General features: G+C 37.9%; 1 protein-coding gene across 2 annotated transcripts in view; it reads right to left on the bottom strand.

The window, feature by feature from the left end:
• The window catches only part of LOC101742887 (endothelin-converting enzyme homolog), a 63,291-nt gene that overhangs the window by 13,887 nt on the left and 22,631 nt on the right, over positions 1–26,773 (bottom strand). For both annotated transcript variants that reach the window (XM_004926765.5, XM_038020845.2), the window contains 3 exons: positions 14,008–14,173; positions 10,900–11,109; positions 342–555 (listed from right to left, as the gene is read on the bottom strand). In XM_004926765.5, coding sequence (XP_004926822.2) covers positions 342–555; positions 10,900–11,109; positions 14,008–14,173 — 590 coding nt within the window. The remainder of the gene's footprint in view (positions 1–341; positions 556–10,899; positions 11,110–14,007; positions 14,174–26,773) is intronic.

Genomic DNA, 26,773 nt, shown 5'->3' with positions numbered 1-26,773 from the left:
CAACCTTATTAAAGTCAGGTCACTTGTGTCACTTGTTTGTCCAGAATCTCGTTTTCGTAAATAATTAGCTGAAGTGCGACTTCTAATTTGGTTAGTAATTTTAAAAGGAGAAGGAGGGAGGACTACCGTAGTCCTTTTGTATACCAAACCAACTGATCCTAAGTAGTTAACAATGTCCCGCCGTCTCAATAGCCCCGGCTGGGCTCCAGCCCGATCCGAGGTAGGGCGCCGGTTGTGAGCGGCAGGAGTTTTTATTGAGGTTCAACTCCCACATACCGCGCGGGTAGGGATCCGGCGATTTTCTCAAGCGGAAAAAAAGAAAACGAGTTAACGAAACTTACGAGTTCTGTACGTCCTGAACCAGCTTCTGGAAGTCCCATTTCTGCTGTTTGACCATCGTTGACGGCAGTATATGCCAGCCTCCGAGTTTCTTGATGACGGCTATCAAAGGTTTCTCCGCCAGTTTCTCTATTGTTTCATTCGTGTCGATGCACGCATCATAATACACGCGCGCCTTATATTCTGCTTCCGATTTGTTTGTAGTATTCACCTTTTCTGTAACGGACATTTTAGATTGTTTGTTACATGAAGACAGATTCTGTTTATCGGCAGCTGTGATTATTTTAATACGGTGTTTCAATTGTACCTAATGGATATTATTTTTAACATAAAAAGGCATGTTAATATTTGGACGTGTATTTCAATTTTATATATATAAATAGGTAGGTGGTGACGGCGTCCACGATGTTTCATGAGTACCACGATATAGTGGCATAATAGGGACCAACTAGGGTGTTGTTTAATTTTATTAGCTGACTTTATTGAGAAGCTCCACAATACGTAACTTATGTTTCTTTAATAGTCGTCATGATACGTACAGTGGGCTACAAAAGTGAGTTGATATTCCTGTAAAAATCTTGCAAACATTTTTTTTATTGCTTAGATGTGTAGACGAGCTCACGGCCCACCGTAACGTTAAGTGGTTACCGGAGCCCATAGACACTTACGACGTAAATGCAGCCACCCACCTCGAGACACGAGTCCTTAGGTCTCTGTTATTACAGTACGACTGCCCCACCCTTCAAACCGAAACGCATTACTGCTTCTCGACAGAAATAGGGAGGGTGGTCGTACCTATCGGTGCGGACTCACAATATGTCCTACCACCAGTAATTCCGCAAATTATATGTTACACAACGCCATCTATTATTAATATTGTGTAACTAATCGACGAGTGTTCTTTTAAATTCCTAACGCCTTACAGAATTATGCGTATTTAGGTAAATATATAAATCGAAATCATGCAAGGTAAGCGCCGTGACGCCAGTGTAAAAAGTTGGCATGAGGATACAGTCGTCATTCAGAACGAATCGCGTTGTCCTGTATTTCTATGAATTCTTTATTAAAATCAAAAGATCGATGCATTTCAAACACATCGATGCATTTCTGCGGCTTACCTTCCATTGATGAATAAATAACAAAGTCAAAAATATTTTTTTTAGATTTGTTACATACTGTAGGGTAGTTATACCCCGCCCCGCTTAGCTTACTATGCGTTTATAGTAATGAGCAACATACATTAGTCAGTCAGTGGTTAACGTGCAGCGATCCACCCCAGTCGCTGACGCGAATAAACATGTAATTATACGTAGTGTTTTATTGACCACTCTGATGATCCCGAATCCTGATCACGCACGAGCAAGTCACCGTCGTCGCCCTAGACACGTCCTTACGGATCCATCAGATCCAATAACTCTTGCATTAGATACCTTCAGCTCTAACACTAGGAGCAGGCTGAGGAACCCCAGTACCGTACTCGTCGAACTCGACAAAGAGGTCGACGTGCAACCTAACCCATGCATCAGCCCGCTGAGTTTCTCGCCGGATCTTCTCAGTGGGTCGCGATTCCGATCCGATAGTAGATTCATTCGCGAAGCAATTGCTCTTGAGTTGTTAGGTCTCCTTCGGAGGCGCTCGGGCAGTTGTTAGCAAATCCCACCCCTCCTGGCTGAGCGTTTGCTCGCCCACCTGTCCTGGTGAAGCTGGAAAGGCCTCCGGGCTACCAGTAATCTTTCAATCATAAAAAAAAAACCACTCTGATGAGGTTTATGGAGGACAACACGCAACAAACAAACGCGCACGCCTTCTCCGTCATCACCCAATAAACCTCACATTACTAAATGCTTATTTTGCGATAATCTACAACGAAAAGTAACCAGAGGCTCCATTTTTACCAAATAAAGCGTGCTTTTGTACATTTAAATAAGGAAAAATAGATATTCAAGATTTTGAGAGTCACTTCGCGTAGCAAAAGCTCCACAAGAAGTTTAAAATCAGATCTCTTTTACAATGGAAAAAATCCCATAGTTAATTTCATATAATTAATCAAAATCAAACAAACAGAACCCAGATTCAAAAATCGAGTTTACTTGTGTAACAAATAATCTTTCTGAAACAACAAGACTGAAATGGAGCGATCTTTTTTTATTGCTCCTGTAGGCAGACGAAAATAGTCTTTTCCCTTCTACCTTGTGCAAGGGAAAAGACCCGCCGGCCGGCCACCAAACCGTTGGTCGGATCAGATAACTGCGCTCACTGGACTCTCTGTTACGAACGCCCTGAGAGAAGCCGAAAACCGAAGCAAATGGAAGCTGAGGGTACAAAGAGCCACGAAGGGCTTTCAAGGACACGACCTTCAGCAATGAAGTATTCGACTAAGAAGAAGAAGAAGGCAGACGAGAATACGGCCCATCTGATGGTGAGGGGTTACCGTCGCCCATGGACTTCAACAATGCCAAGCCGCTGCCTACCCAACCCTCCGTGGATAACATATCAACCCAGACGTCCGACCCACGCAACCTATACAGACGCTAATTGCACGCGAAACATCCGAACAATCTCGTGAACGAAATACGAGTGAGTTCGTTTACAAAATATATTTTGATAAAATTCGTATTCAATACGAATTCAGGTACTAATTTTTAGCGAACACAGACGCGTTAAACGATACGAAACGATTTACAATAGTTCACTAATTCAATCGAAACATAGTCTTGTATAATGGGAGACAGCGGTTTTAAATTTAATAACAAATCCCTTCAAAAAAAAAAACTTCAAAAAACTTTCAAAAAAAGTTACTTCGCCACATGTCGTACAGTTTTAGGCCGCCTAACAATGTTGAATCTTATGTTGATAGGGCTAAATATTTTAAAATGCAAACATTGAGTGATCGCCGCGATATGTTAGGCTTGTGTTTTTTACATCAAGTTATGAGCGGTGCTGTCGACTCCCAATCCATCCTCAATAAATCCTCTTTGAAGGTGCCATCCAGGTTACCTCATCGCCCCGTTGCTCTTTTCAGCACCCGCTTTAGCAGAACCAATCTAGGCAAGCACTCACCTGCTCCTCGTCTAACTAACCTTTATAATAATCTAGTCAGAAAAGCTGAAAACCTGACATATTTGGCGATTCCCTTCTAATATTCAGGAACAAAATTATAAAAAGTTGTTGTTGAACCTCAGCCTCAGCCTTGGTTTGAGGACTCGGGTATTACTGTCCTTGTTGTCTTTCTTTTATTTTTATTTTTTTATTATTATTAATAGTATTGTTAAATCTCTATTGATATATTAATGTAATGCATGCTGTGATTGCCTCTAATTACAGTTGCAGTTATCAATTGCTCTATACATGTCAATGTTATTTTATGTCTTACTGTAAACCCTGTCGGTAATTCTTAAATAAATAAATAAATAATAAAAAATATATTGATATAAATTACTTTTGCTGTTTTGTTCGTTTGTGTTTGTATTCGATTCTATTTCAATTATTATTTAGTTCGGTTTAATTTTCTCTCGTAAGTTTGAACTTTTATGTAAGTACCTAAAGTTGTTGTATTCTTTGAACGAGAAGCACTGCTGCTTAAGGTAAAGCTTTATCAGCTAGTTCAAGCACAGATTCAAAGTCATTATTGTGTCTCTACTTCTATGCTAACAATAAATAATTTATTATTATCATATAATTAAGTTAGACCTCATATATCAATTTGTATTGCGCAATTATCTTTCTGATTTGTTTTCTTCTTCCTATTCGTACCCTCTTGACAGAGTGGTCGTGGTCATGCATCAGTCGGATCCTGCGATACCGATGCTCTCGCGATGCGACGCCACGTGCCACGATGTTTCGCAGAGTGAGAGCAATCATTTATGTTGGAGTGAGTCACAGATTTTATGAGGTCGGTCCATCGTGTTGGAGATTTGAGATTTGTATAGGCCTTGGTAAATATGTAATGAAATAAGTTGACAAGCAAGAAAGCCTTGTTCCTTGAAGCCTTTTTGCATAAATTCAATTTCATCGGAGCGAAGGTAAGCTACAAATGACCGAGAAGATATACTTTGACACAAAGCTTCGGTCAGCTACACTCTAGGACGTCTTGACACGTTACCTATGACACCTTCATTGCTGCTGTTAATTTGTCAGTTTTAAATATGATATACGACTTTCGTGCTTGAGTGTACATTTCAAAGTACTGTCTAGAACAGAAATGAAATAAACAAATATTTAATGGTGTATTTATTGTGTGCTTTTTATATAGAATAATCGGTATTTACTTAAAGTGATAATTCGTTGTTATATTTTCCTGCATTTGTTTTTAGCAATGGTTTTACGTCAATACCGAACTTTAAAAGGTTAATCAAACAGTCCAAAAAATATGTAAACGCCTTATTGTTATTTAAAAAAACATAAATTCAATGACAATCCTTTTTTTTGCGTTCGAGTTTATTTTATTTTATTTATTTATGTACAAAAGAAGACATAGTACAGCAGAGTAATAGGAAAATTATGTACAAAGGCACTGCTTATTTCTTTAAGAAATCTCTTCCAGCAGACCTGCGAGAGGATTATGATAATAATAATTAAAAGTGATGAGTGTGTGTAGAACAGCTAAAATAACAAATACAACATGAGAATTATAGTAATGCACATACACATAGCAAATATTGTTAAACTTGAATACAAAATATTATAAGTAACACAGTAATATACGAAGAGTATAGAACAATGATCATTCGGTTGTCAACAATGAGTTTCTGTAGTACCGTCCAATAATTAACTAGAAAGAGATTTTTCTGTTCTTCACATTCCGCTAAATTTAGTCTACGGCTACCGTCACCCTTGCCCCGGCGATAGAATATCGGGCACATTCTAAAAATCGTTGCAAAAACCCCGTCAAATAGTGATATTCTTGACCGCAGAAGCTTACAGCAATTCATACAGTCAATCGTTGAAGCTATCTTTATTGCATTCACATACTTGCCGTTGTCTATTTCACTTTGACACCTCATTCTGACAGTAAACACTTTGTTAAAACCGCTCCGCAATAAATCAAATTTTTGGCCATATATACAGTATATTTTTACATTTAAAGTATTGCAGTGTTTTAGTTTTTCGCAAATATTCAGTGCTTTTATATTTTTACAGTCCAACTGTGCAAAAATAAGTGTATTAACGAACTAATTTCATGTGTTTTTAAAAAAGTCGTTGTAGGTAGTGTTACGTGTGCTACGAGTACAAGCGCTACGCGCAAGCAATATTCGTTAATATACACGAGTATTAAGAACTACATTAGCGTAAGGTGCATTATACGATGCACTAAATCGAAACTGTGACGTCTTTGGCAAAGATTAGTAACGCAGAACAGTCTTGAGAGAAATCATACCGTGTTTGTCTCTGTGAGGGAAACGGATCAATTGCTTGACTATACACACTTTCAGTCGAATTAAATTAAAAATGAAGTGCGCCGGTTGTCTAAAGGTAACGAAAGAATTAGGTTCTATTCGTTGTACCAGCTCATCTTGTACGAAAATTTTCTGTCCTCTCTGTATAGACATCTCTCTGGTTCCTGTAGATCGAAAAAAGATTTGGAAGTGTCCTGATTGTTGTGCTGCACACAAAAAAGGAGGTGATAACAGTCTTACTCCTATAAGAGGTACATATGACGGCCAAAATATAACGACTCGTAAGAAGGAGCCCACTGCAGAGAACAGTAAAGATGACATAAAAAGACTGACAGAGGAACTTTGTAAAATAAGTATGAGACTAGAAGAGGTAACTCAATCCTTAAATTACTCTCATCACCGTATGGAAGAACTTATGGCCAAAATTGAGGCCAACGATACCCGTATGAAGTACCTAGAGAAACGGGATCTTGAGTTCACGAATCTTAAATCGGCGGTATCTCAAATACAAAGTGATATAAACATACAGGCTCAAAATATACTGTTAAATGAAATTGAGTTGATTGGAATCCCGGAGTCTCCAGCAGAGAATTTGCAACATACTTTTCAGCTTGCAACTAAGAAGCTGGGTGTCGAACTGGATGAGAAAGATGTAGACTGGATCACTAGGGTGGGGCCTCGCCGTTCTGCAGTTCCTCCTAGCTTAACTGAACTTCAAAATAGGATGCCGCGACCAATTGTTGTTCGTTTGCTGCGTAGATCTAAGCGTGACGAAATACTAAAAGCATCTAAATCACGTAGGAATATAAAAAGTAATGACTTGGATGCCCCTGGAACACCACAAAATATATATTTCAATGAGAGGCTTACTAAAGAAAATAGAATCTTATTTCGAGATGCTAGAAATAGAGCGAAGAAAGAAGGGTACGCTTATTGTTGGTGTAACCGTGGCGCTATATATGTCAGGCGGCGTGAGGGGAATGCAGCAGTGCAACTGCGAAGCCAAAGTTATCTGGATCGGTTATTTGCTAACACGAAAACTACTGTCGGATGTAACAATATCGAGGTATAACAGTCTGTGTGATAATCCAGTGGTGCAAACTAAGGAGCATATTCTTTTTTACTACCTTCCCTATTTCTTCTCGTTATGTATAAACAGTATAATTAGTGTGTGTATAGCTCATTTCACTGATTGTCTTGCTGGAGCTTTAGTGTTTAATTTGGATTACGTATGTTTACTATATATTTGTACTCTGTATAACTTGGAAAAATTGTATATAGATCACAGTTCTTTATGGTCTTTGCTTGTGGGATTTGTTTTACTTCCAGTGATTTTACTTATATTTGAGAATAATATTTTCCGTACATATGATCATTTAAATGATTCCGATGTAAATATAAAATTAATGCTATTAATGGCGCTGCATTGTATGCTAATGGTGAACATTTCTTTGCGTATTTGGAATGTTTTTTATTACACATGGATATAAATGATGACATTGACGGAGACTTGGATTCGATCCAAATCGATTGTCAGGTCATAGATGAACCGGAGCATTGTAAAAGTCTATTTTTGAAAAATCGTAACTTTAGGGTGTTAACTTTTAATATTAGAAGCATTAGGAGAAACTTTGATCAATTTCTTGTACATTTGTCTAGACTAAATATCCATTACGATATTATAATACTTACAGAGTGTTGGTTAAATGAAACTACAATTGTTCCACAGTTGCCGGGATATAATGCTTACCATACCACTAAATGCAGTAATCAAAATGGTGGCGTAGTCACTTATGTCAAATGTTCATGGAATGTTACTGTGTCGGAACCTCTAATCGAGGAAGCAGATTGCTTACAGATTCAACTATCTGAGTCCATAGTAGTTCTAGGCATCTATCGTTCACCCTCTTATAGAAACTTGGATAATTTTCTTACCACATTAGATAATTGCGTACAAGGCTTAGGTAACCAACTTATAATCATAGCTGGAGACCTTAATATCAATATACTAGATACCTTACCGAATGCGCAGTCTCTTGAATACGTATCCTTCATGGCAGAAAATAGGTTTCTATCAGCTATAACTAAGCCCACTCGAGAGTCTGCATGCCTTGACCACATATATGTGAAAGACATAAATCATACTTGTATTACTGGTGTTGTGTGTAAAAGTTCGATTACTGACCATTACATGGCAATGATTGGAATAAACCTAGGCAGGGATAAAGTGAAAAAACCTGATCGATTTATACTAAAAAGAAATATCGTAGCTATTAAGGAAGAGCTGAAATCTGTAGATTGGTCAGAGTTGTGTTCCTTTAAAGATATTAACAAAGCAAATGATGTATTCACCAAGGTTTTATCGGATATTCTCGAAAAGCATTCACGCACTCTAAAAGTGTCTCGTTCTAAATATAATTTGAAACCCTGGATTTCTCCAGGAATTATGCGGTGCATGCGCCATCGTGACAAACTTCATATGCAAGCTCGAAATAATCCAAATAATGAAAATCTACAGCTTATTTTTACCCGATATCGAAATTTTTTCATATCTTTGTTGCGTAAGCTAAAGGCAGAGTATGAAACAGCCGAGTTGGAAAAATCTAAAAAGAATCCGAAAAAACTTTGGACAACTATTAAAACAATATGCAATATGAAGACAACTAAAACTGAAAACACTGAACTATTGTCATTGGAAGGCAGTCATGATATATCGGAATCCATTGAAATGTGTAATACCCACTTCTCAACCGTTGGACAAACACTGGCAGATAAAATACTACAGGATTTATCAAAGTCTGAATGCGAATTGGCGAGTGCTGTAAAAATCTCCCGTACGGCAGCTGACTCCTTTTTCATGCACCCTACAGATCACAGAGAAGTCGAAGCTCTCATTAAAAATCTTTCTAATGATAAAGCACCAGGTATCGATGCAATAAATAACTCTTTAATCAAAAATATTAAAGACGAACTGCTTGAGCCCTTAACTATAATTTTCAACGGTAGTTTTGAAGCGGGAACTTTTCCAGATGCCTGGAAGACAGCGTTAGTTTGCCCGATATATAAAAGTGGACCTAAAAATAAAGTGGATAACTACCGCCCTATTTCACTCTTGTGTATTTTTTCCAAGTTACTCGAAGGATTGGTAAATATAAGACTGACTGAATTCATAAAATCTCGAAATCTCATTTCTGACAGACAGTTTGGGTTTTGTAAGGGGAAGTCTACTGAGGATGCTGTATCTTTATTAAAAACTGTAGTGTCGTCAAAACTAAGTGAGAAAAAATTCTGTATTGGCGTATTCCTTGATTTAACAAAGGCATTTGATACTGTCTCCGTACCAATTTTACTAAAGAAGTTAGATACTTTAGGCATACGCGGAATCGCTCTAAATTGGTTCAGTAGCTATTTAATGGAACGAAAACAGTGTGTTAAGGTCGGATCTATAATCAGTGGACTACAGACTAACCAATATGGTGTCCCGCAAGGTAGTATTCTGGGGCCTACCTTGTTTATATTATATATTAATGATATTTTTGAACTTTCTTTAACAAACGCAGACATTCTGTGTTATGCGGATGACACAGCAATTATATTTAGCGGATCAACATGGCATGATGCTCATTCTTTTGCTGAGGCGGGAATGTCCAAAGTACAGAAATGGCTACAATGTAATCTTTTGACACTGAATACAAGGAAAAGCATGTACATCTGTTTTTGCAAAACCTCAATGTCTGCTTCAGCATCTACGAGTATTAAAATACACGTTTGCGATGGATTTGATCCATCGTGTGATTGCAAGGAGATTGCAAGAGTTAATGAAATAAAGTATCTTGGCGTCATAGTGGATGAAAAGCTGTCTTTCAAGACACATATTCGGGAGTTATCTGGTCGAATCAGAAGATGTGTATACGTCATGAAGAATCTACGTGACGTGGCTAGTTTTGATACTCTCAAGTCCGTATATTTCGCACTATGCCAATCCCTATTAATGTACTGTATCATCTGTTGGGGATCTGCCTCAAAAACTGTGCTAATTGAATTAGAAAGAGCTCAGCGTTCAGTGTTAAAGGTGATACTAAATAAACCTCGAAGGTACTCTACAGAACGCGTTTACAGGGAAAGTCAAGTTCTCAACGTGCGTCAGTTATTCATTTTAAAAATATTTTTATTGATACATGGAGCGGTGCTCTCTTCTGGAATGTACGATTCCTTGATTAAACGCAGGGTTTACAAATTACCTGTAACTTTGACAGCTACAAAATCACCATCTATCCAAAAACATATATTTCAAGATGTTGCTAAGATCTATATTTATAACGCGGTTATTAGACATTGTAATGAAAACCTAAAGCACAAAACGGTTAGGCAAGCTAAACCACTAGTGAAAAAATGGTTGCTTACATTGAACTATATGGACACAGAGAACTTAATTAAAAGCAAGAAATAGCAGTAGATTTATTAATTTTGTATATTTTTGTTTATTTTTTCTTATTAATTTATTTTATAATTGTTTATGTGTACGCTCCCCACATATGTGTAATTGTTTGATGTGTTATTTTTATTACTCAAAATTTTTTATTATCTTATATGTTAAATCTTGTATCGCATGTTTTTGAGCGTAATAATTATTAATAATAGTGATGTCGTTTTGAGGTCAATTATATATATAGTAAATCGCATTTTGGTCCTCACGATACAGGCTATGCCTAGTGTGAGGATCATTGGTTAATTTTATATTGTTGATGCCATCTGCGTAATCTCTCAGTTTGTTAAATATGTAAATAGTATTCTAGGTCATGATTTAAGAGTTTATGTAGTAAATAAAGAAATTATTATTATTATTATTATTATTATTATTATTTATTTTCATGTTTTGTGGAGTTTTTTACTGGTGGTAGAACCTCTTGTGAGTCCGCACGGGTAGGTACCACCACCCTGCCTATTTCTGCCGTGAAGCAGAAATGCGTTTCGGTTTGAAGGATGGGGCAGCCGTTGTAACTATATTGAGACATTAGAACTTATATCTCAAGGTGGGTGGCGCATTTACGTTGTAGATGTCTATGGGCTCCAGTAACCACTTAACACCAGATGGGCTGTGAGCTCGTCCAACCATCTAAGCAATAAAAAAAAAAAAATAACAAAAAAAATTCTTGTAACTTACCCAGAGCGGACCTGATGATCAACTGGTTCTGCAGCTCGATCTTACTAAAGATACCCCATGTAGATTTTCCTTCAGGAATTGGATTGTTCCTCAGCCATCCTCCACACGCGAACTCGTAGAAGTCATCGCACGGGTCCTTAGTTTCGTCCAGGGCCTGGATAACTTCGCTGGCAGTGTAAATGCAGGAGCTCGAAAGACAAATGCTTGGGCCTGAAAACGGGCGCTATTTTACTTTTTTATGCCTACCCACCTATTCTGTAGTGTAAAAACGGGCGCTATTTTACTCTTTTTATTCCTACCCACCTATTCTGTAGTGTAAATACGGGCGCTATTTTACTCTTTTTATTCCTACCCACCTATTCTGTAGTGTAAAAACGGGCTCTCCAGCTGTGGCTGATAGTAGCGCTGTATTATTAGGGCAGTTATGTGAAATGCGTTTTTCGGTTTTCTCAACCGTTGCTCGGTGGTGAGTATGTACTGGTATATTTTAATGTAATAATATTTTTTTCGCTAACAATTCGTTGGTATCCTAAAGGGCAGCTACTCACAGACAGGGTCTGGTATTAGTTAATAGCATCTGATGCGCTATCAAAGTACACCGGTAGTACCTTTGAGAGACTAACCCCTGTATCTTTAGTCGTTCACACAAGTTAACTAACTCGACTTGACTCAACCTCCAAAGCGCGTTTTGGTATGCTTCATTGTAAAAATAAACTCCACTCAAAAGTCCTTTGAAAATTTTCCTCAGTTCATTTATTCCACTCCGGTGAGGATATTTTTCCTAGGACTTTTGAGTGGAGCTTATTTTTACAATCAAGCATACCAAAACGCGCGTTGGACGTTATGTCGAGCCGAGTTAAGCTCGTGTGAACGACTAAAGATACGCGGGTAAGATTCGTTACGCCCAATTCTGTCGAGAAGCAATTATCAATTTCGGCCCTAGTGCAGGTCGTTTTTCCAATTCAATTGAGATTTCAAGGAGTCCGGCAGCGTATGTTGCGTCCACTTAAAATCTTAAAATCGGCTGGACCATGAGCTTATGTGATAGCCAAGTCAGTAAAATTTGAACTTGTCCATGTTGAACCTTCAGTGTTGCGAACACATGATATTTAACTTTGTACTATCTAACAACTTATGTTCATGTTAAAAAAAAGTACAATTTTTCCATTATGTAACTTTCAAATACATTCGTCAATCGAAATTATACTCTAAAACGATTTCACGAAGGACTATTTGAAATTTCGCACACCATCATCGATTCTTCCACGAAGAACCAAATATTGGACACTAATACGACAAGAAAATATTATATTATTTGAACGAACTATTTATTGAAATCCTTTATGAACACGAAATCTCAAACGTTAAAATGATGCTAATGAAATCCATTTCACGACACATTATTAGTTTAAATAAACAACTTTTGAATGTAACGATACCGATGTTTCCGAGACGATAATTTATGGCTTTCGATATTATTATTGTTTTTTCAAAATCATATTTCTAAATGTTTTTCTTGCTAAGTAATTTGTTATTAAACAAACAAGTGAAATAATTATTATGTGTTCCATGGGGAGTGCTCTGATCGGAAGTCTGAGTCATTTGCACCTCATCACCAGTCAACGGAGCAGATTTCATCCCTTTTTTTTCTCCCTATGCTGATAGCCTTGAGAGGCTATTCCAGTTACGCCCGGACGGGTAGGTAAGCTCACGGGGCTCAAACCGGGAGTGTTGCTAATACTGGCCCTAGCAAGAGCAGTGCTTCGCGGAATCTACCACTGAGAAGATCCGGCAAGAAACTCAGTGGGCTGTGTCTATGAGTGTCATCCCTTAAATGGTACCGCTGCATTCGCCCACATTACCGGCGACGTCCCTTAAGTTCTAATTCTAAAGCCAACACTAAATTTATCAAAGAAAAAACATGTCTAAAGCCTTTACAAGAACGACTTCCATTTTTGTTCCCTACCTATTCGCCGGTAGCCTAAAGGGCCCCATATACGGTACGATCCGTCGTTTCAGACCGATCGATCGTGCAGACGTTCCGTGTATGGGGTCCTTAAGGAGCTATTCCAGCTACGCGCGGACGGGTAGATGAGCTCAAGGGCCTCAAGACAGTTTGCTAATACTGGTCCTAGCGAGAGCAATACTTCGCAGAATCTACCACCAGATGTGAATCTTCCTCCTCTGAGAGGGTCCGGCGAGAAACTCAGTGGCTCAACGACTTCAATGTTCCAGGAATGAGGTCACGCAGCAAAACACAACCATCCCGAGATTGGGTATCACTTTTGTTTAAGTACGTTATCAAAAACTGTCATAGCAATAAACAATTGAATGAAGCGGTCCAAGGTTGCGGTTACATGACGTCAAAATGTGACGTCCGAAACGATTGCTTATGGCAGTATCATACGGTACCATACATATAGATATTATTTACATATCAAATTAGAGTTGAAGAAGCAATTTTTTTTCGGTTCACCTGATTTTAAGTACTAAAGACCATACATATCAACGACGTAAATGCCATAACCCACCATGAGTTCCAATTCTCGCTTATAGACAACAGCTGCCACACTCTCTAAACCGGAACCCATTAATGCTTCACGACAGAAATAGATAGGGTGGTAGTATCTACCCGAGCGGGCTGACAAGACGCCCTACCACCAATAATTACGCAAATTATAATTTTGCGGGTTTGATTTTTATTTTATTCTTTCATCATGGAACCTATTCATAGTGGGCACATTTGGTTCATTAAAATAAAATTTATATCTGCCTGCTGATTCGAACACCTTCACAATTAAGCTTCACACATCCACTAATAAATCTATAGGTATATCTATACTAATATATAAATCTACAGTGGTTTTACGGATGTTCCGTTATAACTATTGAACCATGCATCCAATTGACTTGAAACTTGGTATCCATGTAGAAAATACCTGTACCTAATGGATAGGCTAATATTAATATGAGTGTTGGACTCCCTACACCAGTTGCGGGGGCGTTAATGATGAGAATCTTTGTGGGGGTGAGAAATAATAATGTTAATTTTAAATGCCCAGCGAAGCGGACGGTTACGGCTAGTTAATTATATTAACTGCACATTACCTTTAGGTTCAGGCTGATAACATGGCGGCACAGGGATATCCGGAGTACCTCTTGTGGTTAGCAAAAGAGTCACCATGAGCAGTACACCCACAAAGAGCGTAGCGCTGGTCACGAGCAGAACACGCTCCAATCTTGTACGCGAATGCCATCCTATGAACGATACACCCTGAAAATGAAAGGAAAATAATTATAAACACTAATATTCTAGTGATACTTACACTTGTTGTTTGAACCCGCAACTGTAGGCGTGTTTGTTGCAGCGAATCAGCATTGAATTGCTTAAGGTGGGGATAAAACAATGTAACGCCATCGAATAAATAAAATGAGTTGGGAATACCAAGGTTTATCTAAAGATCTTGCCGCATAGCTGGGATGGATGGACGAGCACATAGGCTCAGTCAGGAGTAGGCCTGCTAATAACTGCCCAAGCGCCTACAGAGCCGGACAGCTCTAGGGCTATTGCTTTGCATCTTCCATCAAATCGAAAATGTCTCAAAATCAGTGGTAGGTAACACTCACCATGTGTTGTCTATGAACTACGAAAGGCTGTAACACGGGGAGAGCCTATGCCTAACCGCAGCAATAGTCAATACTTAGGTATATTTTAAGTGTGAAAGCACACGACGAAGAGTTCGACGAGCGAACTAACCTATAAACACAGCCCACTGAGTTTCTCGCCGGATCTTCTCAGTGGGTCGCGATTCCGATCCGATGGTAGAAATAGCCTCTTAAGCTACTAGTGAATAGGTAGGGAAAAAAATAAAAGCATGTGTTTTGGGTATACTCAATCACCCATAAATGGCTGAATTAATTTCGATGAATTTTCGCAAAACTATTGCCTTCGGAAATCGCCGGACTCCCACCCTCCACTGGGGATGGAGGGCGGGGCATGTCGGAGTCGCACCGACTAAAACCTCCTGTCGCTCAACAACCCACGTCTGACCCTCGCTTGAGACAGAACTCATGAAGAGGCAAGGGGAGGAGAGTGAAGCGTTTAGTGCGGAGCACATCTCTCCCATCACCCTCCCCCTCGGAACGCCGGGCCAGCGATCGTCGGCACCACGACCACCAGCCCTCTCGGTAAAACTATTGCCTAGATTAATAAGATACTTTTTGTCCTGGTAAATGACCCACAGCTGGTATAACTGCTATAATAAAAACGTCTGCGTGTTGGCTGATTCATGATTTAAACTATCAATGGATCTACAAATCATCTGGTAGTTTATGTACCAGACAGTGACACTGGAGACTTTTATCGCGGGAGAATGCAACGCGTTTCATTCTGAATTACTAATGTAAAGCGTGTGAAACCGAAGGACACGCCTTGTTGTCTTTTAGCACGCAGATAATTGTAAATAGACTTGCTTTAACAAAAACCGACTTCAAATAAAATAAAATAAAGATATTCCAAAACAAAATATTATGCACTAAAACAATAATCATCGTAATCGGTTGGCGTGATATTGAGTTTTTGAGTTATTTATTTATTTGTCGCGCACGTACTTAATGCAAATTTAAGACTTGAGTCGACTATTATCAAAGCCGGCAATGTGACTTTTGGACAATTATTGGTAAATCAGAAAAACGAATTATTGAATTTGTATTCCATTGGCAGTCACAAAACTCTTCTGAACGACATCTTAGATAAATAACAGGTTAAGTATTGACCTTTATTTAATGCTGGTTTTGAACCGTATTCTTTGAAGGAGACGATTATATTCAAATCAATCTGTATTGACATATCAATAATATTTTTTTGTCCAAATGCACACATTGCCACCTTTGATAATAGACGACTCACTTATATGATTTTCTCATGGATACCATTATCGGAACTGGGCTAAATTGAAATAGGACTACGCGGGAAGCGTCAGCTTTCAAAACCAAAATCGATTCACCCAGTCAAAAGTTATGAGGTAACAAACATAAAAAAACATACAGTCGAATTGAGAACCTCCTCCTTTCTTGAAGTCGGTTACAATACTATAAGCTATAATAACCAATAAACTATAAAAAATTATATATCGGTTTTAAAAATAAACTACCTAACATCGTTCATTTCTCACGGTTTTACGATTCTATCCGTCTTTATATGAGAAATAAAGGTCGTTAAAATAAACATTTACGATCTTTTTGTTGTTGAATATTCTGACGTCACACAATGAGAATAATACGTATTTTTATTTAGCTTACAAATTTATTTTGACTAGTAGTCCCGACGAAAGACGAAATTGCGAGGAAAGACGGCGATAACCTGGAAAAACTTATGATCACAGGGAAAGTTGAAGGCAACAGATCTAGAGGCCGCAGCCCGACTCGTTGGTCCGATCAGATCCGCACCGCTTTGGACAGTACAGTGTACAGCGCGCTGCATGACGCCGTGGACAGGGGAAAGTGGAAAAACATCTTAAGATTGAAGCTCATGGGTGATGGTGGTCACGACCCTCAGACATGAGGAATACGACTCGAGGAGGAGGAGTAGTCCCGCAGTAGTCGAAATTCGACTATAATTAATTAAAATTATAAGTTTGAACATTATTATGATTCTATTGTCAAAGACTAATAATATACTTCATTAATCACAGATTTTGCCAAGACTACACTTTAGACAAATGTTAATAAAGATAAACAATAACAAAAGTTTGACAATTGACAATAGCAGTAAGAAAAGTATGTGTGTGTGTGTGTGTGTCAACAAAAAAAAATAGTAGTGTGTGTAATGTTTTTTTTATTGATTTAATGTATTATTAATGCATAATTTCCAAAAATATAAGTATTCTGCACTCCTTCTCTATATTCTTTATAAATGTGGGAAATTTCATACGGCTCCGTCCGCGCAATTTTCGAAAAAAGGAATACAAAGTTTTTGCTTTACGTATTAATATATAGATTCGCTCTATTAACGTGTTTATTTTTTATCGATTTCAGTTATATTATACACGCTAATCTAATATTCAAAACTAGAACAATATGGTTGGACATATCAACTACGAGCATGCATAAAGCAGATTTCTCGAAACTTTTACAAAGGTTATAATATGCTTTGAAACTAGTTCATGCACACCTTAGGTCTCTGAACAATTGTTTATCAGAATTAAAATGTTAGAAATTATTTGCCATCTTCAATTATTTACTATTCGCCTAAGCGATCACATTTCTAAGTAATTATTGATTTCCGCAGGCATTTCGGGTAGTCAACAATAAACGGGCGAACTCTCCGAGATCATTTCTTTTATTTATTTATTACAAGCTCCGGCTCCGCTCGGGTCTTTAACAAAAATTTTAACGATATTTGACGTTGTTTTATATCTATATCTATACTAATATTATAAAGAGGAAAGATTTGTTTGTTTGTTTGTTTCGAATAGGCTCCGAAACTACTGGACCGATTTGAAAAATTCTTTTTCCATTAGAAGCCGACATTGTCCATGATGAACATAGGCTACTTTTTTTTTAAAAAAAATTTTTATTTTTTTTTGGTTTCGTGTTTGTTTTAATGTTTCCGAAGCGAAGCGAGGGCGGGTCGCTAGTTTTTAAATAAATGAATGATAATATTGCGGCACAACTATAATAGTTAAACATATGCTGTCGCGACACTCTTTGTAAATAATAATGTGTTCTACAAAGTCGTAGTACATTATTTTATTCTATCATCAATAGTTTTCGCAGCGCACGCGATGTAAAGAATGTTTTAGGTAATTTTTGTACACCTTGGGTTACATTATTGGAGTTTTAGTAAGGATTCCTAATTTTTTTCAAAAAAGATTAAAGCCTATATCACTCGGGAATAGTATAGCTTCCAAACAGTGAAAGAATTTTTCAAATCGGTTCAGTAGTTTCGGAGCCTATTCAATACAAACAAACAAATCTTCCCTCTTTATAATATTAGTATAGATTAACATAGAAGTAGAAACACAATCATAATTTTCATATGTGCTTGAACTAGGTGATAAAACCTGGATCTCAAGCAGCAGTGATCCTCGTACAAAGAATACAATAGCTTTACCTCAGATACACAAAAATAGAAAGTTAATAGACAAGAATTAAATTGAAATTCATGAATTTCATAAAAGTGACAATATTTGAGCTTAAAAATATAACAATTAACAAAAAATATTGAAAAAAAAAACAAAAAAATTTCGTGAATTCCATGAGAATATTTGTTCTTACGCGTTCACGTGGCAAAAACGATAGATATAGAAATATAAAATACGATTTATGAGGTCGTCATAGTCGCCAGTTAACGCAGACATTTCGACTGAGTTGTTGTTTTTGTTCAATAGACTGACGGTCGAGTTATTGTTTCTAGAAACCATTATGATTATATAAGCTACACAATATTTTAGTTGTTTTTAGACGAATCTTACCCGGAAAATTGTTTTGAAACCAATAAATGATCTTCGTCTAATCAAAACTTCGATCAACAATAGTATAGTTATTATTGTTGATCGAAGAATCAAAATAACAAAGAGAATAGTCTCTTTATTTCTCTGGAATAATAAACCAATCGTTTTTAGGAAAAAAATACACTATCTAACAGACCACGATCTCAGTAAAAATGAAATAAAAACTGCTTAGATGGGTGGACGAGTTCTCAGCTGATGTTAAGGTTACCGGAGCCCACAGACATCTACAACGTAAATGCCGCCACCCACCTTGAAATATGAGTTCTAAGGTCTCAGTATAGCAAAGGCTGCCGCACCCTTCAAACCGAAACGCATTACTGCTTCACGGCAAAAATAGGCAGGGTGGTGGTACCTACCCGTGCCGGACTCACAAGACGTCCTACCACCAGTAATTACGCAAATTATAATTTTGCGGGTTTGATTTTTATTACGCGATGTTATTCCTTTACCGTGGAAATCAATCGTGAACATTTGTTAGGTACGTATTTCATGAGAAAAATTTGTACCTGCCAGCAGGACGAGAACACGGTGCGTCGCAATATACGAATGCACCGGACGTCTTATCTTTTAGGACACGACAACTTCTGGGTTGTTTTTGTACAAAAATCTGTTCGAATAGAATCTTTCTTATAAGAATGACTGTCGTTATCTTCAAATAAATTGATTGCAACGATTATATATTTCATTAACGTCCATCATTTAAATAGGCAGATGGTTTCGTGTTCAAAATCATTGTTCTCGCATACGTAAATTGACGGCTAATTGTTCTCTGTTGAGCTCTAAATTGTTCAGTATAACGCTAAATGAAATGTAATAGTCCGTAAACACGAAAAGCGGCGTTCTAGTTAAAACATTATTTTGTTCCCGTCTATTTCGGAAACTGATTACATACGGAGCAATGCTTGTTTATGGAAAAATTCTTAGATTCGACGGGCGAATTACGCCGAATAACAAAATGTATGCTGTTTATTTTTAAGTAGTTTTATATTGGAGATGGAGTTTCGTGTTCTTTGGACGCAATGCCAGAGATACATTTTTGAAATGGTACTGGTAACAGGCAAGTTGTGCCCATGCCCAGTGACAAAAGTCTAAGGATATGGTCGGACCAGATACCTTTTTTCCCCTACCTAAGCCTTGAGAGGTTATTTCAGCGTAACATAAATCTGACGACGTTGCTAAGACGAACCCAAGCAAGAGCCGTGCTTCGCAGAATCTACCACCGGATCGGAAACGCGACCCACTGAGAAGATCCGACGAGAAACTCAGTGGGCTGTGTCTGTGGGTTAATTTACTCGTCGAGCCCTTCGTCGCAAGCGACGGATTCGACGAGAATGAAGACCGGCTCTGCCTTCGACACCTCAAATGACGATGCCAACCACGCAGCCGAGAGAGACTGAACTGGCGTATGAATATCCCCAAGAAAATCACTCAGAGAGGCCACGACGCTCAGCATTGAGGAATATCGGCTTGAGAAGAAGGAGAGTTTTCGCAAATAGGCCACCCAATACAAAGCAGTTCCAGCTAATATGCTACAGCATTCTCTGCTTAATAAATCAGCATAACAGTAAGGCATATTGTAAGACCACTCGGTTTTTACTAGAAAATGCTCATTAGAGATTGGCACAGCCGTTATGCTCTACAATTGAAACTGCGAACCCATGTCTTAGAGTGGATGGCGTTATTCACACAGTAACCACTAAGCACCAGACGGGCACTGAACCCCTCAACAAATCTACTCGTTTACCAACCACTGGTAAATCTATCAACTACTATATTGATGCTTTTAATACTGAACCCTTTTCTTTATTTACCAATCGTTAGCATCATAATGACAATACGATATTTGGTTGGAATTGAATCGAAAATTAAGTAAAAATTTTAAATATAACTGCTTGATTATCTTGTCGGCATTTTGTAACATTGAAGCTTTTTACGAATTTACGACTTTCTTTACCATTTGTCAAAGGTGAAGTATCACACCAAAAAAACTTTGAGTTTTAGCTAATAGAAATGAACACTTACAAGACATTGCTTACCTTCATCTAGATAAGATTGAAACACTACTAATACCATACAATACTGACACAGAACTGATGAACCTCAACGTCCAATATCGTTTGAAGTCAATTGAATTGTCCATTGTTGTTCTATTTCTGTGTAAAATTGAACTTTGGACAACAAATTCATGACGTGCTACATCACTACATAGTATAAAACAAAGTCGCTTTCTCTGTCCCTATATCCCTATGCGTAAATCCTTAAAACGCAACGCAACGGATTTTGATGCGGTTTTTTTAATAGGTAGAGTGATCGAAGAGGAGGGTTTGTATGTATAATAACATCCATCCAATAGTGGAGAAATCAATAATAAATTACAGTTTCCGAAGCGAAGCGAGGACGGGTCGGTAGTTAAAATTAAACAAAGAGTTATATGTATAATGAGATATCCTTAAAGTTTATAAACATGTTTTTTTTTCGTTTATTTATTATCCATATTGACTTTGATTATATTATATATTAATTTAAACTATACACAATATACGAATCTTCAATTATTACAATTCTGTTTTGAAACAATTTGTTAACCTTCGCACATTTTTATATTTATTTTGATGACTAAGTACTTACTTTTATACGATTAGATTACATTGATAATGACTATAATATTCTCACAGCTCACAAAACGCGTCATAGCCTTAACAAATGGCACGTTTTTGGTCAGTCTAAGAAGCGGAGAAAGGTTATTTGTAAAGGGTTTTAATGAGGATATTGTTGGAACGCACCATTGAATTAAAGTTAGGAAAACACCACGTTTATCTAATTAATAGATTGGTGTACATTTACTTGAGACACCGAAAGCCATCCGAGTAAGTTCATACTCTGAAAGCACTGAGTCATTTTTTTCTCATTTCCAAGTCAAATTTCCTACTCAGAATCAAACTCTGCAAACAAGGACTTTGGTTATCTATATTTTGCATCATAAATTCCATGGACGGTGCCTTGAGGAATTGAGGAATTGTTTGTGATATACTGGTGGTAGGACCTCTTATGAGTCCGCGCGGATAGGCACCACCACCCTGTCTATTTCTGCGGTGAAGCAGTAATGCGTTTCGGTTTGAAGGGTGGGGCAGCCGTTGTAATTATACTTGAGACCTTAGAACTTTATCTCGAGGTGGGTGGCGCATTTACGTTGTAGATGTCTATGGGCTCCAGTAACCACTTAACACCAGGTGGGCTGTGAGTTCATCCACCCGTCTAAGCAATAAATAAATCCATGCTACCTAGAATCACTGCGTTTCCAGATAGCTTTTCTACCCCGCACCATACGGCTTTGGAACAAACTCCCGTCTTCAATATTTCCTGAGCGCTATGAGGTACCTTTCTTCAAACGAAGAGTGGACAGCGGCATGGCTGTGATGTCCATAAGCTTCCACAACCACACACCTCCAACGGCCACAAAACCCGCCTAACATTTGTACCTTACTCAAAAATTCCGGTCTCTAGGTGATCTTTTACCAGTTAAGCCCACTGAGTTTCTCGCCGGATCTTCTCAGTGGGTCGTGTATCCGATCCGGTGGTAGATTCTGTGAAGCACTGCTCTTACTAGGGCCAGTGTTAGCAACACTTCCGATTAGAGACCCTTGAGCTCACCTACACGTCAAGGAGAAGCTGAAATAGCATCTCAAGGCTATCAGCATAGGTAGGGGAAACCAGTAAAAAACCGCTGAGCCGTGAGCCCATTTAACAGCAATAAAAAAAATTAAAATTATTTGTATGTGTCATAGAGAGAGATCAATTTGCGTCCGCCATTAGTCGTCTATGCGATAAACGGGGCATCTGTTCACAGTTGACTTTGATCCACAACGATCGAGCGTGTTAAATGGACGTTCATTAATTAAAATTGATGCCGTGATACTTTTGTATGAAAACAGATGAAGTTCGTGTAGGATTTTGTCAATACAGTCCCAAATATTAAATTTGATACACACAATAATATTAAGCTGTAGTTTGTCTGTCTGTTATCGAACTAACTCCTGTATATATATTGTGTGCGTCTTATTTGTTTTAGGTAAATCAACAGAGATCCTGTCGTCAAACATTCTTAGCTACTCACTTAATTCTTAGTGAATATATGTGACCTTGCTCGTTCACGAAGCCCGCTATAGAAAGCAGAGTATTAAATACACTTGACATTGGCGAAATCTAAAAGGAAACGCCATTAACCTAAGAGATAGATAGATAGATAAATTTGATACAGCAGAATCAGCCCGTAATAAGTCGTGTTGAGCTATCAGTAAGCTGCATTTAAAATTAATTCCATTTAGCGACATGTTTAATATCACTGTTCATCAAACCTGTTGTTTGTTGTTGTTCTTTTGTTAATCAAACCTTTTCACGAATACATAATTTCCGAACTGATTTAAAATAAGACATTACAATGTGAGATTGATATTGAATTTTGACTTGTGACAGTTTGGTAGTGATGTTTCTAATTGTGGGATTCGTAAGAGTAGCTGCTTCGCGAATGAATCTACTACCGGATCGGAATCGCGACCCGCTGAGAAGATCCGGCGAGAAACTCAGCGAGCTGATTCATAAGTTAGGTTGCACGGCGAACTCTTTGTCGAGTTTGACGAGTACGGTTACCGAGGTCCCTAAGCCTGCTCCTAGAGCTGAAGGCGTCTAGTGCAAAGGTTATTGGATCTGATGGATCCGTAAGGACGTGTCTAGGGCGTCGACGGTGACTGGCTCCTGCATGATCAGGATTCGGGGAGTACGGAGCACCATCTTGTACGGTGTAGTGGTACGGCCGTCTGGTGTAGTGGTAAGTGACATGGTCACTACACAAGGGGGTCGCGGGTTCGAAACCCGCCAAGGGAAGATATTTGTATGATAATATGGTAAAATGTCTTTTCTAGGGTTATGGATATATACTAAATATATGTATGTGTACAATAAAAATCTTACATTTATTTCCGTTATCTGGCACCTGTAACACAAGCTCTTTACGAACTTACCACGGGACCAGTTAATGTGGCGTGATTGTTAGTAAGTATTGGGACAAGTTGAAAAAGTGTCCACCTATAAGCAACAAGTGCTTTGGAAGACTCACCGAAATAGCGCTAGTGTAAGAAATGGAAATTGGTTAAATATAGCAATTTTAAACCGAGTGAAGTGCGCTTGGTATAAAAGTTTAATATTTTTCGTTACAAGTGTAGTTAAAAAAATTGCATTATTAAAAATCTCTACTATTTACTTTTATTACCATTTACGCAATCCCGATTCTGCAGGATAGCCGTCGGAGCACCATGGTTCCTAAGGAACGTGGATCTCCACGATGACCTGGAGCTCGACTATATCAGCAAGTATCTACATTCGGCATCGCTGCGCCACTTTGAGATGGCGGCACGACATGAAATCCCTCTTATCGTGGCCGCTGGAAACTACATACCCGATCCTGTAGACCGAATGGTAAACAGGCTACGTCACCCAAAATACGTCATTACGGATCCTCCCGATCCATTAACAGTGCTTTTAGGTACCACAACCACCGGTCGCCGTCTTCGTCGAACCCGTCGCTTGTGACGAAGGGCTCGACGAGCGAACTAACCCACAGACAGCCCACTGAGTTTCTCGCCGGATCTTCTCAGTGAGTCGCGTTTCCGATCCGGTGGTAGATTCTGCAAGCGCACTGCCTTGCTAGGGTCAGTGTTAGTCAGGTTTAATCCCCGTGAGCTCACCTACTAGTTAACGTTACGCTGAAATAGCCTCTCAGGGCTTAGGTAGGAAAAAAAATTGCCACCATATTATCTCTAACATCTCGAATACTATACAATTGCCATAGACACGAGCGATTCTCGAAGCATCCGAATTAATATATTCAACAAAAAAACAAATAAGATTAAACCGCAAAAGGATTGTTAATTATACTATATGTTAACGATTCACGAAATCTAAGAAAACATTATTACACTGATTGACGTTTGTCTTTGGTAATTTCCGAAAGTATATCTATACATTAATACGTGAAGCAAAAACTTTGTATCCCTTTTTACGAAAATTGCGCGGACGGAGGAGTATGAAATTTTCCACACTTATAGAGAATATAGAGAAGAAGTGCACAATGCTAATATTTTTTTTAAATAATGCATAAAAGATACATTAAATCAATAAAGAAAACATTACACACACTACACACCATGTATTTGACGCACACACGCATGCGTACTATTTATTGTCAAACTTTTGTTCTTGGCGTCTGTTGTCAAATTGAGAATAGATTAATTAATATTGATTGTCTTTATTAATATTTTTTTATAGTATAGTTTTGGCGAAATTTGTGATTATAGGAGTATAAAATACAATCATAATAGTGTACAAACTTACAATTCCAATTAATTATAGTCGAATTTCGACTACTAGCTACGATCGCTAGTTATTTTGAAATCGTTGCTATTTACGTAGATATACTGGGAACTGTCACATTGCTTCGTACCATGACTATCAAAACGGTTAAAACATCCCTTAAACTATACTAAACTTCACCCTGATATCTCAAACAGTAGGTAGACACAAGTGCCCGTAAGTAGCATTAAAAAAAAAGAATTAATAACGATGTAGCGTTCCCTTAAATGATTACATAATATCGAGTATTCATTGACTTGTTATTGTCATATTGACAACCAACGGACGCGTCGTCCTTATTAATTATGTCCATATAATAAATACAATAGCTAATGTATTTTTATTTTTATTATCATATTACATATAGACATAATAGACCAAATAGCGGAGGAACTGGGCATACCTATCAGCGACGCACTCCACCGGGCTGCAGGGCGGGATCGATGGAGACAGTTGGTTGACGAAATCGGACGGAGTCACGATCCTCAGCAGTGAGGAACCGATCGAAGAGAGAGATCTAGTTACATCGATACGTGTGTATTATCAACAATGGCACACTAAGATTTGACATGAGAAAAAATTAGAATTATTTCGGACGAACGAATTCAATTTTTTTTTTATTCTTTATGTTTTTATTCCTTTTACCGCAAAAATGTCGAAACCACAAAAACATATGACTTATAATTGCTTACATATCACAAACATTACGCGATTTGTTTTTAAAATATTCAACGTATGTACGTCATCACTAGCCTTGACGTTAAAATTTGGGTAGAAGTTAAATCAGTCAGTATAAGACTCAGTAGATCAATGAACTTAGCGACCGTCTCTGTTAATTACGATAATATTCATTCGAACAACTTCAATCTATACTAATATTATAAAGAGGAAAGATTTGTTTGTTTGTTTGTTTCGAATAGGCTCCGAAACTACTGGACAGATTTGAAAAATTCTTTTTCCATTAGAAGCCGACATTGTCCCTGATGAACATAGGCTACTTTTTTTTTTTTTTTTTTTTTTTTTTTCTTTTTTTTTTTTTTTTTTTGTTTCATGTGTGTTTTAATGTATCCGAAGCGAAGCGAGGGCGGGTCGCTAGTCATTCTAATATAACAATGACTAGATTAACAACAGTCAATTAAATGTAATTATATCAAGTCGATGTGTGTATATCGGGTTTTTTATTTATTTATTCGGCACACTATACACATCACAAACTAAAAAGATACATAAAAAGCACAAGTAAAAAGAAACAAAATCTGGATTGCAACGTAAGCCATTTTCATTGCATAGGTATTTTCCTTAAAGAAGACGAAACGGCTGGACCTATTTCTATGAAATTTCCAGAAAATCTTCTATTAAATTTTCTGAAAGTAAAATCAAAGATCGACCAGCAAAGCGAGCTTCTATCTAAACATTGACTAGTTAAATTATAACAATTAAAATAATGAAATCGAAGTTTTTTTTATTGCTTAGTTGGGTGGACGAACTCATAGCCCACCTGTTGTAGGGCTACTGGAGCCTCTAGACATCTACAACGTATATGCGCCACCCACCTTGAGATATGAGTTCTAAAGTCTCAAGTTCAATAAAATAGCTGCCCCGCCCTTCCAACCGAAACGCATTACTGCTTCACTGTAGAAATAGGCAGGGTGGTGGTACCTACCCGTGCGGACTCAAAAGAGGTCCTACCACCAGTGATTACGCAAATTATAATTTTACGGGTTTCATTTTTATTACTCGATGTTATTCCTTCAACGTGGAAGTCATTCGTGAACATTTGTTGAGTACGTATTTCATTAGAAAAATTGGTACCCGCCTGCGGGATTCGAACACCGTTGCATCGTTAGATACGAATGCATCCTTTAGGCCACGACGACTTCATTTTAAAATAATACGTATATATCTGTACCGTGTTGAAATTATTCAACCAGCGGTAAATGCGATCAATATCGCGT

This window comes from Bombyx mori, chromosome 27 (genome assembly GCF_030269925.1).
Source record: "Bombyx mori chromosome 27, ASM3026992v2".
Taxonomy (NCBI): domain Eukaryota; kingdom Metazoa; phylum Arthropoda; class Insecta; order Lepidoptera; family Bombycidae; genus Bombyx; species Bombyx mori.
Note: the sequence above shows the minus strand (reverse complement) of the source record. Positions and strands in the feature narration are given on the sequence as shown.